At 43.9% G+C, this 12,749-nt stretch overlaps 1 protein-coding gene across 1 annotated transcript in view; it reads right to left on the bottom strand.

Annotated features, from left to right (window-relative positions):
* Window positions 1–11,913, bottom strand: part of setd2 (SET domain containing 2, histone lysine methyltransferase) — a 38,859-nt gene extending 26,946 nt beyond the window's left edge. Inside the window, exons 1-5 of the mRNA XM_038977081.1 lie at window positions 7,586–11,913; window positions 7,202–7,333; window positions 2,020–2,148; window positions 1,356–1,479; window positions 994–1,071 (exon numbers count right to left, since the gene is read on the bottom strand). Coding sequence (XP_038833009.1) covers window positions 994–1,071; window positions 1,356–1,479; window positions 2,020–2,148; window positions 7,202–7,333; window positions 7,586–11,898 — 4,776 coding nt within the window. The 5' untranslated portion in view covers window positions 11,899–11,913. The remainder of the gene's footprint in view (window positions 1–993; window positions 1,072–1,355; window positions 1,480–2,019; window positions 2,149–7,201; window positions 7,334–7,585) is intronic.
* Between the last annotated feature and the right edge of the window lie 836 nt (window positions 11,914–12,749).

The following is a 12,749-nucleotide window of genomic DNA, read 5'->3' as shown; positions in this document are numbered from 1 at the left end:
GTCATGTTTGGCTTGACAACGGCAGCAATGGAGCTGGCAAGAGAACACACACACACACACACACACACACACACACACACACACACACACACACACACACCAGCCTAAAAGTAGAGCGAAGTACAGGCAAATATGGTTCTGAACCAAGACAAGTGAATGAAATGTATTTACATTTTAAAATGAACTGTCCAGTGAAAATCTCACTTTTAAATGCTCATAATCTGTTAACTCGTACGCAAATAAATGTTGATGACTTGCATGTGGCCAAAGCATCAATTAGAGAGAAATAAACCCCACCTCAAACGTATAAATCAAACAGACCGTTTCAAAAATGCTTGCTATTTCCTCATAGAGGATAAGGTCATGTTTTTAGCCGAGACGGCTAACAGTCAGCCGTTTACTTGTCTATAAAAATATTAATGACCGGTATACGCCCACACCATCCTGTTGTTGGGGTAAGCCCACACCATTAAAAACATATAACAGCGGCTTTTTAACATAGTTTTTCTTCCAAAAAATGGTAATAAACTATTTCACTCATATTATAACGAATGATAGATTTCATAGAAATCTGGAAACACTGGACAGATACCAGGTAGCCTAGTGGTTAGAGTGTAGGGGCAGGCAGGTAGACTAGTGGTTAGAGTGTAGGGGCAGGCAGGTAGACTAGTGGTTAGAGTGTAGGGGCGGCAGGTAGCCTAGTGGTTAGAGTGTAGGAGCGGCAGGTAGCCTAGTGGTTAGAGTGTAGGGGCGGCAGGTAGCCTAGTGGTTAGAGTGTAGGGGCGGCAGGTAGCCTAGTGGTTAGAGCATTGGGCCAGTAACCGAAAGGTTGCTAGATCGAATCCCCGAGCTGACAAGGTAAAAATCTGTCGTTCTGCCCCTGAAGGCAGTTAACCGGTAGGCCGTCATTGTAAATAAGAATTTGTTCTGAACTGACTTGCCTGGTTAAATAAAGGTGAAATAAATACTGAAAGGGGCCTCTGGGCCACATACCTTCTGGGTCTCACAGTTGGGCTCACAGCTGTGGTTCATGAAGCGAGAGCAGTTCCCCTTCAGTGTGGCGTCTATGATCTGAGAAGACACAGAGGAAAGGAGTTTCAGATAACCTTCCACATTACCTGTCAGTTGAAAACAATACAACACTCTGGGTGCATCCCAAAATGGCACCCTAGACAAGCTACTACTTTTGACCAGAGCCAAATCAGGGTGTCATTTGGAATGCACACCTAAAACTTGTTGGGGTCTGGTCTGGCAGTGCACTTTATAGGGAATAGGGAGTCATGTTGGACAAAGCCTATACTTGTTCCCGTTTCAGGAGTTCAGTGGACTACATGTCAATGTTCCAGTGGTCTCACCTCGTTATTCTTCAAGGCCATGAAATAGTAGTGGATGTTCTTCATGCTAGCGTATTTTTTCACCCGCGTCTTGAACTCCTTGTGGTCCAACACCTCTCCGCAGTACTCCAGCACAAAAGTGTTTCTGAAATGTTATCAAAATGGTGGAAAACAATTAGCATGACTCCTTTGTGTACAGCTTTTAGGGCAATGGCCAGGGTTCCATCTCATTTTGTCTTTACGCAATTCCTCGCATCCTATCGCCACGCCTCCTTCTCAACCGTATTGGAGAAGGTCCAAGGGGTTTCTCTTAGACCTTCCTCTCCAATCTGTGTTAAGGAGGCGAGGAGATAGGATGCGAGGAATCAAGGTTAAGATCTATTGAGAACGAGCCCTGGGTGCTAGTTATAACATTTGATTTATTTATTATGAATCAAGGAGTACAGGGCTCCTGAGTAGCGCAGCGGTCTAAGGCACTGTATCTCAGTGCAAGAGGTGTAACTACAGTCACTGGTTCAAATCCAGGCTGTATCACATTGGGAGTCCAATAGGGCAGCACACAATTGGCCCAGCTTCGTCCAGGTTTGGCCGGGGTAAGCCATCATTGTAAGTAAGAATTTGTTCTTAACTGACTTGCCTAGTTAAATAAAAGGTTATATTTAAAAATAAAATCTAAGAGCCTTACGATATCAGGTCCCTGGCCGCCCTCAGTCCCCAGCCCTTATCTTCAGTCAGGATGACCTCAAAGTCTGCATGCTGTTTCATCTGGAAGCGCCGGTTGGAGCAGTAGCCTTCATTCAGGCAGCGTGATGAGCTGCAAAAGACAAGGACATTACATTTGTTTTCATTTTGGCCATTTAGCAGACGCTCTTCTACAGAGCAACTTAGTGCATTCGACTAGGTTAAATAAGGCAACCACATAAGTCATTGCAAATCATTGCAAATCCTGTTTGAAGATGAACTGGTAAAGGACAAATGATGTAAAACTATACTATAGTGCATTCGGGAAGTATTCAGACCCCTTGACTTTTTCTACATTGTTACATTACAGCCTTATTCTAAAATGGATTAAATGTTTTTCCCCCCTCATCCATCTACACACAATACCCCATAATGACAAAACAAAAAACAGGTTAAAATATTTTACAATTTTATTAAAAACAAAACTGAAATACCACATAAGTAAATCAGACCCTTTAAGCAGTACTTTGTTGAAGCATCTTTGGCAGCGATTACAGCCTTGAGTCTTCTTGGGTATGACGCTACAAGCTTGGCATACCTGTATTTGGGGAGTTTCTCCCATTCTTCTCTGCAGATCCTCTCAAGCTCTGTCAGGTTGGATTGGTCTCTCCAGAGATGTTCGATCGGGTTCAAGTCCGGGCTCTGGCCGAGCCACTCAAGGACATTCAGAGACTTGTCCCGAAGGTACTCCTGCGTTGTCTTGGCTGTGTGCTTAGGGTCGTTGTCCTGTTGGAAGGTGAAACGTCACACCAGTCGGAGGTCCCGAGCAGGTTTTCATCAAGGATCTCTGTACTTTGCTCCATTCATCTTTCCCTCGATCCTGACTTGTCTCCCAGTCCCTGCCGCTGAAAACGTCCCCAAAGCATGATGCTGCCACCTCCAGACGTAACGCTTGGCATTCAGACCAAAGACTTCAATCTTGGTTTCATCATACCAGAGAATCTTGTATCTCATGGTCTGAGAGTCCTTTAGGTGCCTTTTGGCAAACTCCAAGCGGGCTGTCGTGTGCCTTTTACTGAGGAGTGTCTTCCTTCTGGCCAGTCTGCCATAAAATACCTGATTGGTGGAGTGCTGCAGAGATGGTTGTCCTTCTGGAAGGTTCTCCCATCTCCACAGAGGAACTCTGGAGCTCTATCAGAGTGACCATCGGGTTCTTGGTCACCTCCCTGACCAAGGCCCGTCTCACCCAATTGCTCAGTTTGGCCAGGTGGTCAGCTCTAGGAAGAGTCTTGGTGGTTCTAAACTTCTTCCATTTAAGAATGATGTGTTCTTGGGGATCTTCAATGCTGCAGACATTTTTTGGTACCCTTCTGCAGATCTGTGCTTCGACACAATGCTGTCTCGGAGCTCTACGGGGAATTCCTTCGACCTCATGGCTTGGTTTTTGCTCTGACATGCACTGTCAACTGTGGGACCTTATACCGGGGCGGCAGGTAGCCTAGTGGTTAGAGCGTTGGACTAGTAACCGAAAGGTTGCAAGATGCCGTTCTGTACCATCACTCATTCATATATCTTTATGTACATATTCTTTATCCCTTTACACTTGTGTGTATAAGGTAGTAGTTGTGGAATTGTTACGTTAGATTACTTGTTGGTTATTACTGCATTGTCGGAACTAGAAGCACAAGCATTTCGCTACAATCACATTAACATCTGCTAACCATGTGTATGTGACAAATACAATTTGATTTGATTTGAGATCGAATCCCCGAGCTGACAAGGCACAAATCTGTCGTTCTGCCCCTGAACAAGGCAGTTAACCCACTGTTCCTAGGCCGTCATTGAAAATAAGAATTTGGTCTTAACTGACTTGCCTAGTTAAAGAAAAGTAAAAAAAAAAAAATATTTTTTTAAATAGACAGGTATGTTCCTTTCCAAATCATGTCCAATCAATTGAATTTACCACAGCTGGACTTGTTTCCCATGAAAACATACATGAAATGAGTTGCAAAATGAATAGGAAATAGTCAAGACGTTGATAAGGTTATAAATAATGATTTTATATTTAAATAATTGAGTCCTTCAAAAATGTGCTTCATCAAAGAATACTCCATTTGCAGCAATTACAGCCTTCCAGACCTTTGGCATTCCAGTAATCTGAAGTGATTTCCCCCCATGCTTCCTGAAGCACCTCCCACAAGCTGGATTGACTTGATGGGCACTTCTTATGTACCATACGGTCAAGCTGCTCCCACAACAGCTCAAAAGGGTTGAGATCCGGTGACTGTGCTGGCCATTCCATTATAGACAGAACACCAGCTGACTGCTTCTTCCCTAAATAGTTATTGCATAGTTTGGAGCTGTGCTTTGGGTCATTGTCCTGTTGTAGGAGGAAATTGGCTCCAATTAAGCACCGTCCACAGGGTATGGCATGGCGTTGCAAAATGGAGTGATAGCCTTCCTTCTTCAAGATCCCTTTTACCCTGTACAAATCTCCCACTTTACCATCACCAAAGCACCCCCAGACCATCACATTGCCTCCACAATGCTTGACAGATGGCGTCAATCACTCCTCTAGCAACTTTTCATGTTTTCTGAGTCTCACGAATGTTCTTCTTTGTGATCCAAACACCTCAAACTTAGATATGTCTGTCCAGAACACCTTTTTCCAATATTCCTCTGTCCAGTGTCTTTTCTCTGCCCATCGTAATCTTTTCTTTTTATTGGCCATTCTGAGATATGGCTTTTTCTTTGCAACTTCCCGGAGTCGCCTCTTCACTGCTGACGTTGAGACTGGTGTTTTCCGGGTACTATTTAATGAAGCTGCCAGTTGAGGACTTGTGAGGGGTCTGTTTCTCAAACAACACACTCTAATGTACTTGTCCTCTTGCTCAGTTCTGCACTCCCACTACTCTCTCTATTCTGGTTAGAGCCAGTTTGCGCTATTCTGGGAAGGGAGTTGTACAGTTGTTTCTTGGCAATTTCTCACATGGAATAGCCTTCATTTCTCAGAACAAGAATAGACTGACGAGTTTCAGGAGAAAGGTCTTTGTTTCTGGCCATTTTGAGCCCATAAATGCTGATGTAAGTCGCTCTGGATAAGAGCGTCTGCTAAATGACTTAAATATTAAATATAAATATATGATCCAGATACTTAACTAGTTTAAAAAGGTGGCCAGTTGTTTTCAGCTGTGCTAACATAATTGCAAAAGGGTTTTCTAATGATCAATTAGCCTTTTAAAATGATAAACTTGGATTAGCTAACACAACGTGCCATTGGAACACAGAAGTGATGGTTGCTGATAATGTGCCTCTGTACACCTATGTAGATATTCATTTTTATCTGCCGTTTACAACATTAACAATGTCTACACTGTATTTCTGATCAATTTGATGTTATTTTAAATGGACAAAATATTTACGGTAGTTCGTGTTTTGAATGGTAGTGTACGTTTTTTTATTTTTAATACATTTGCACACCAACATTTTAATAGAAAGTTTGCTTTGTCATTATGGGGAATTGGGTGTAGATTGATGAGGAAATTGTTTTATTTAACCCATTTTAGAATAAGGCTGTAACGTAACAAAATGTAGAAAAAGGGAAGGGGTCTGAATACTTTCCGAATGCGCTGTATTCCACATTGTGGTGTTACAGCCTGATTTCAAAATGGATTCAAATAGATTTTTTCTCCCTCTCACCAATCTACCCACAATACCCTATAAATGACAAAGTGAAAACGTGTTTTTAGAAATTCTTGCAAATTTGTGAAAATGAAATACAGAAATATCAAATTTATTCTCACCCCTGAGTGAGTGATGCATGTTAGAATCAGCAATTCCAGTTGTGAGTCTTTCGGGGTAAGTCTAGGTGCTTTTCTCACCTGGACAGTAAAATATTTGCACATTATTCTTTTAAAAATTCTTCAAGCTCTGTCAAGTTGGTTGTTGATCATTGCTAGACAGCCACTTTCAAGTCTTGTCATAGATTTTCACGCCGTTTTAAGTCAAAACTGTAACTCTGCCACTCAGGAACATTCAATGTCGTCATGGTAAGCAACTCCAGTGTATATTTGGCATAGTGTTTTAGGTTATTGTCCTGCTGAAATGTGAATTTGTCTCCCAGTGTCTGTTGGAAAGCAGGTTTTCCTCTAGGATTTTTTATCCTAAAAGCCCCCTAGTCCTTGCCAATGACAAGCATACTCATAACATGTTGCAGCCACCACCATGCTTGCAAATATGTATAGTGATACTCAGGGATGTGCTGGATTTGCCCCAAACATAACGCATTATTCAGGACCAAAATGATTTCTTTGCCACCTTTTTTACAGGTTAACTTCTAGCACCTTATTGCAAACAGGATGCATGTTTTGCGTTATTTTTATTCTGTGCAGGCTTCCTTATCACTCTGCCATTTAGGTTAGTATTGTGGAGTAACTACAATGTTGTTGATCCATCCTCAGTTATCTCCTATCACGGCCATTAAACTCTGTAACTGTTTTAAAGTCACCATTGGCCTCATGGTGAAATCCCTGACCGGTTTCCTTCCTCTCTGGCAACTGTTAGAAAGGATGCCTGAATCTTCATAGTGACTGGGTGTATTGATACACCGTACAGCGTGTAATTAATAACTTCACCATGCTCAAAGGGATATTCAATGTTTTTTTTATTTTATTTGTAACCATCTACCAATAGGTGCTCTTCTTTGCAAGGCATTGGAAAACCTCCCTGGTCTTTGTGGTTGAATCGGTGTTTAAAATTCACTGCTCGACTGAGGGATCTTACAGATAATTCTATGTGTGGGGTACAGAGGAGGTAGTAATTCAAAAATCATGTTAAACACCATTATTGCGCACAGAATGAGTCCATGCAATTTATTATGTGACTTGTTAAGCACATTTTTATTCCTGAATTTATTTAGGCTTGCCATAACAAAGGGGTTGAATACGTATCGAGTCAAAACATTTCAGCTTTTCATTTATTATTCAGTTGTAAACATTTTGAAAAACATAATTCCACTTTGACATTCTGGGGTATTGTGTGTAGGCCAGTGACACAAAATCTAAATACATTTTAAACACAACAAAATGTGGAAAAAGTCAAGGGGTGTGAATACTTTCTGTAGACACTGTATTTGATCTGCTTTACAGTTTGGTATTACCAGGGTGATGCAAAGGAGAAGAACTCACCACTCGATCATCAGCAGACGGTTAAGGCAGTCCTCCCCACAAGCCATCATTCCACGAGACCGCTCCTCCCTCGACAGCATAGAGCACTCACACTGCATTCTCTTGATGTCTCGATGAGACTTGTTCTTCTTCCTGTACAGATCAACAGAAATTCCTCAGTGGTCGTTTCTCTAGTCAGATTTACTTCACCTTTTATTTAACCAGGTAGGCAAGTTGAGAACAAGTTCTCATTTACAACTGCGACCTGGCCAGATACTTATGCTGAAGTCATATGATGATAATCGCTTTTAAATTCTGTACAACTAATTTATAAAATAAAACATTGTTTCGATGACTTTGCATGCCAACTATTGCAAAAAAAACTAAAGTGCAACAAAATCTCACCGTTCAGTCAGATACAGGTTTTCCTCAATCAGGTCAAAGTACGGTGGCATCTTCTTAGACCTTGCCATCTCCCTCCAGTTGCTGCCGTCCCGGAAGTCCCTCAGACTGAGCAAAGGGCGTTGCACCTCAGCCTGACCTGGAATCTCCCTGGATTCTTTGGAGACCTTGGGGAGCTCCCTTTCTGCCAGTCGCTCCCTTTTGCTAGCCAGCACAGGTTCTGCCTCGCTGTCCGAATCTGACTCCATTTCTGGCCGCCTTTTCTTGGGAGGACCCCTGCCTCTGTGGGGCCTTGAGTTGTCCTTGTCTCTGGGGGGTTCAACTATGGAAATATTCTCTGGAGTGGCGTTGACAGAGCCTCTGCAGTTGCTGCTTATTTCATGGGCTTGTACGAAGGCTAGCGAGCCTGGAAGCTTGGGACCATTGCATTCAACTGCTAGTCTACTAATGCCTGCTGGTTTCCCCTCACTGTCCTCATCACAGTCATTAGTCAAGGAGTCAGGATGGACTTGACCAACAGGCTCCTGATAATGTGTTGCAGGCACATGGAGGTAGACCGGTCTGCAGGTGGGTTGAGTCGTAGTTGGTAGTTGGGTCCAGTAGGCCCCATTGTTTGTCCTGTACACCTGCCCCAAAGAAGAGTTCCCTGGCTGTTGTGTGTTAGGATGCTGTTGGGATGCCCCATAGCTGCTGTCAGGCTGCTGGTACGTACTGCTGGGCTGCTCCGACTGTGTGAAGTCCCAGCCCAGACTGCTGTTGAAGTCATCAGAGCTAGCAAAGTCTCCATGTTGGTAACGGGAAAGCATCCCGCCACCCCTGCCACTGCCATTATGCTGTGGATGCCCTGTGTCAGACTGCCTGAAGGAGTTCTCAAGGCTGTGGGCAGCAATCTGGCTCACTGTTGCGTCACCAATCTTTGGTCTCTCACGGGCACTGCTATAAGGATCCTTAGAAGGCTGGGCATCGGTGGCGTTGGAGCCCTCGAGCTGGCTGGTGCTATCGACCATGTTGCTCTGTGATTGATATACCATGATGTCATGTGCAGAGAGACTTCCATCAACACAAGGATTACTGGCCTGCCTAGTGCTCTCACACATGGCGGGAAAGCCTCTATGTCTCTGCTGAGGGCTTACCCTGCTTGGGATCTCCTTCCTGTTCAGGTCACCCTCTTGGCCACTGGCCCTGTTAGCGTGTTGTTGACATCCTGGGCTAGTGCTTGGAGTGCAGGGAGACGCAAGCTTGTCTGTTGTGTCCGAGTGAGTCAGGGTGGAATTCTTTGGTACAACCACCACAGAGTGCATCCGTTTCCCGGCAACACCGCAGTCTGAGTCCGACTCTGAATCATCAGTGTCACTGTCCTCGCTTTGGCCTACACCGTCCTGGCTCGACACTAGTGTCTTCAGCAGTTTGCTCTTGTGAGGGCCATCTTTAGGTTTCTCTTCATTACCATCGTCATTCCTACACTGCTCCCTTCTAGCTCTGTCTACATGTGAGGTATTATTTAAAAGTGAGGGATCGTCATCCATTTGGCTGACGTGGGGTTTGGTGTCTAAATGGTCACTGCTGGTTTCACAGGTGCCTGGTTGTGCAGTTGGGTTTGTGGACTCTGATTGGTCGTTCCCAAAAGTTATTGGTGCTGAGCTGTGTTCTTGTGTGATAATAATTTCTTGCTTAATCGTCTTGGAATGCAACTCAGCTTCCCATTTCAGTTGACCCTTCAGAGACGGCTCTTCCTGGCTGACGTCTTTAGAAAACTCAATTCTCTTGACGGAGATGACCTTTTTCACAGCAGGTTTACTTTCTTGGGAAGGCAATTTCTGAGGATTATCACTGTCTGAGGTGTCTTGTCCAACAATATCCCAACGCGATTGTTTTGTTTTACCTCTGTTTTTCCTTAAACTAGAGTTCTGTTGTTCAGTCTGGTTGGGAAACTGAGGTTCGGGACTAGAGGGTTCAGATTTGAGAGGGACGTTTTTGCAAGACTGCATGTTGATATTCACATTTCTACTAGAACACACAGTATTTTCTGGTTTAGTGTTCTGCTTAGGGTGGTCTCTGACAGATACGTCTACTGTAGATGGTAATGACTTTGACCCAACGGAACCTTGAAAAACAGTCTTATCCTGGCTGGGTATTACTCTGTCATTACTGCAGGAAAAGCTAGAGTTGCTTACATCAACCCACTTCTCAGTGGATTCTATTTGGGGGTCTACATGCTGTGCATCTTTTGTTTGTTCAGAGCAAAGGCTTTTATTAACATTGTCAATGTCCCCTAAGGCAAATTTTTCACATAATTGGTCTCCACTAGAGTTGTTCGGTAAAGTTGCTGCCGAGTCATTCTGAACCTCAATGCAATGATGGATCTTCTCATTAACTAGATCCAACGCTGGTTCTTGCAATCTGTCAGTTGGATCACAATTTGAAGGTAACGACAGAGTTGGTTTTTGTAAGCCTTTATCTTGGGATGTGATGTCATTCATGTTGCCAACATCCTCCCTTTGGCAAGTATCTGCTAGATGGGAATCTGCTCCTGCTTTGTCATTTTTGCTCTGAGGGTGAGCATCAGAAGGGGTTTGTATCTTATTGGGACTGTGAAATGTGTCCTTTGATTGTCTATTAGTTTTCACTGATGACATGGAGGCAGACATTTGCTTAGAGTCTGATTTATTGGTGGAAGATGTCCATGCCCCTTCAGAGCCAGAAGAGCGGTCAGAGCCCTGTGACTGAGACTTCCCTTTGTGAGCTACCTCAGATTCACTATAGCTGCTTTTCTGGAGCCTTTTGTCCGATGTTTGAGAGAGGGCATGTGGACTGGAATGATTGGATCGAACACTGATGTCCGGCTTGTAGTGGGTGTTGGATTTCCTGTGATTAGGTTCTACATCAGTAGAGCACTTTTGGAGGGAACTGGAGTCAACAGTTCTCTTTGAGGCCCTCTCAGACTTAGAAGATTGTGTTATTTTATCTATCTCTGAATCTCGTTCAGATTTCGAGTGAGATGAGTATGACTTTGAATCTCTCTGCAAGCTAGAATGGGTGGATGACCTGCTGGAATCACTTGTTCTAGTCCGAGTTCTTCTGTGGTCATCTTCAGAGTCAGAGCTGTCGCCGCGGACTCTGCTGCTATCGGTCCGAGAGCGAGAGCTGCCTCTCCTCTCTCTGTACGGAGAACTTCTGTGACCTCCTGACCTCCGCTCAGAGTCGTAATATGACCGATCAGACCGTGATCCTGACCCTCTCTCGCTTCTAGATCTCTCAGATCTGGAGCGTGTCTCAGATCTGGAACTCGTCCGGGGACCTCTTGATCTGGACCTCGACCGACTCTTAGTCCTTCTGCGGCCTTTGTCAGAGCGGGATGACCGCGAAGGTGTGCGCTTTGATTCTCGGTCAGAGGTTGACCTTAATTCTCGGTCAGACTTGGAATCTCGGTCAGATTTTGAGTAACTAGAGGTTCTTTCGTCCTTCTCAGAACGTGAATGGTTAGAACTTTTTTCTGTTTCCTCTAATTTGGAGCGAGAAGAGGACATATCTTTTGTATCCTTACTTCTACTCTCCAACTTTGCTGTGGCCTTGGGTTCACCTGACTTGTAGCTAGAAGACGTCTGCACTGAATCAGCATCAGATTCTGAGCCAGGGAGTGTGCTGTCCGACCGGGAACGGATTTGTATGTTTTCTGAGGTGTCTTGCGTCTCTGTTATACTGGAAGTGTTTACATCCACTTTCCCTTTGTGGGAGGAATCAGTCGGTTCCTTGAGACTGAGGTCCAGCTTCACATCAGATACACGAGTGAGAGCATTCTCAGAGGGGCCGTCATTGTCCATGTTCTGAGACTGGGGCGTTCGTGTTGGGGTGACAGTTTCAATTTTACCTGAAGATTCCATTAAAACCTGTTGCTCGGAAGGGGGTGGATCCTGTAAGACAACACTGGTTATGGGACTATCTTCAATAACAGATGCACTGAGAATCTGTTTCTTGAAGTGCATCTTTCCCAAGTCCACTTTAGGTTTGGGGACTGAGGAGACTGCCGTCTGAGGTGCAAGGATCTCTGCTACTGGTGTGGGCACCAACAAGGGTGGCTGCATTTGCTCATTTTTGCTTTCCGTATGCTGCCCTGCTCTGTCCTGAGGGAGTGAGGTTGTAGGTGACAGGACAGAGGGGAGTTCAGCAAGAGATTTTTCCTGACTGGGAGGGGCCAGGAATAAGTTCTGCAGCGGTTTCTTTGTCAGAGAGAAGCTGAAAGACACTTTCTGGCGACCCTGATCGTCCAGGTTCACCTTCCTCTTGGTTCCTTTAGGCAGGAGATGACTGGACAACATCACTCGAGGCGAGAGGCCTTTGAGTAAAGCTGCCTTGGTGAGGCCCTCAACCTTGACCTGTACAGGGAACAAAATAAGTAGATGTTACCATGACTATAATTTGAGGAGAAACTATTACAGTAAACCAAATCATATGACCGATCATTCATTTTCCCAAAGGTGATTTCTATGTTATTGAAATGGTCAAACTGAAAAAGATCCACAACAACTACACCAGCTATTTGTCCAATACAAAACACTTTTAATAATTGACTTACCGAGGTATCTCCTCCCTCTTCCCTGAGGTAACATTAGGAGAGCATGGGGGGGGAAAACAAAAAAACAAATCAATGTAAACTATTCATAGACGTATGTTGCAACATCTGAAAATCCCTTCGACGCTTTAGCAATCACACAAAATGTATTATGAAATGTCATGTAAATCGATGTCCAATAAGGCAACGGTAAAACATACAAATAAAAACAATTTCATGCAAAGATGTAGAACACACGGCCGCTTGAGGGATAGCCTGGCGGTTGGTGAAAAATGTCATGTTTAACGCAGGGGATCTCATCATAGAAACTACATGTCATCGTAGTGTAAAAAAAGGCCTAATTCACATTTATGAGAAAGTAATCAACTCTTTTGTTCTACTAGGAGGACTCAATATTGTCATGGTTTTCTTGACGGTACAATAAGCTGCTAGGCAACAAACTGGGTAACGTATTCCTTTAGGATTTGATGTTCTCTTTTTCCTCTGTGACCTTCAAAAGTCAGACCATTTTAAAATGACCGTTACCAACATGGGAGGAGCCTTTTCATGTCCACTTTAGTGTCAGTTCCTGTTATTTTAACTAATTATAAAACAGGA

This window comes from Salvelinus namaycush, chromosome 37, assembly GCF_016432855.1.
Source record: "Salvelinus namaycush isolate Seneca chromosome 37, SaNama_1.0, whole genome shotgun sequence".
Taxonomy (NCBI): Eukaryota; Metazoa; Chordata; class Actinopteri; order Salmoniformes; family Salmonidae; genus Salvelinus; species Salvelinus namaycush.
Note: the sequence above shows the minus strand (reverse complement) of the source record. Positions and strands in the feature narration are given on the sequence as shown.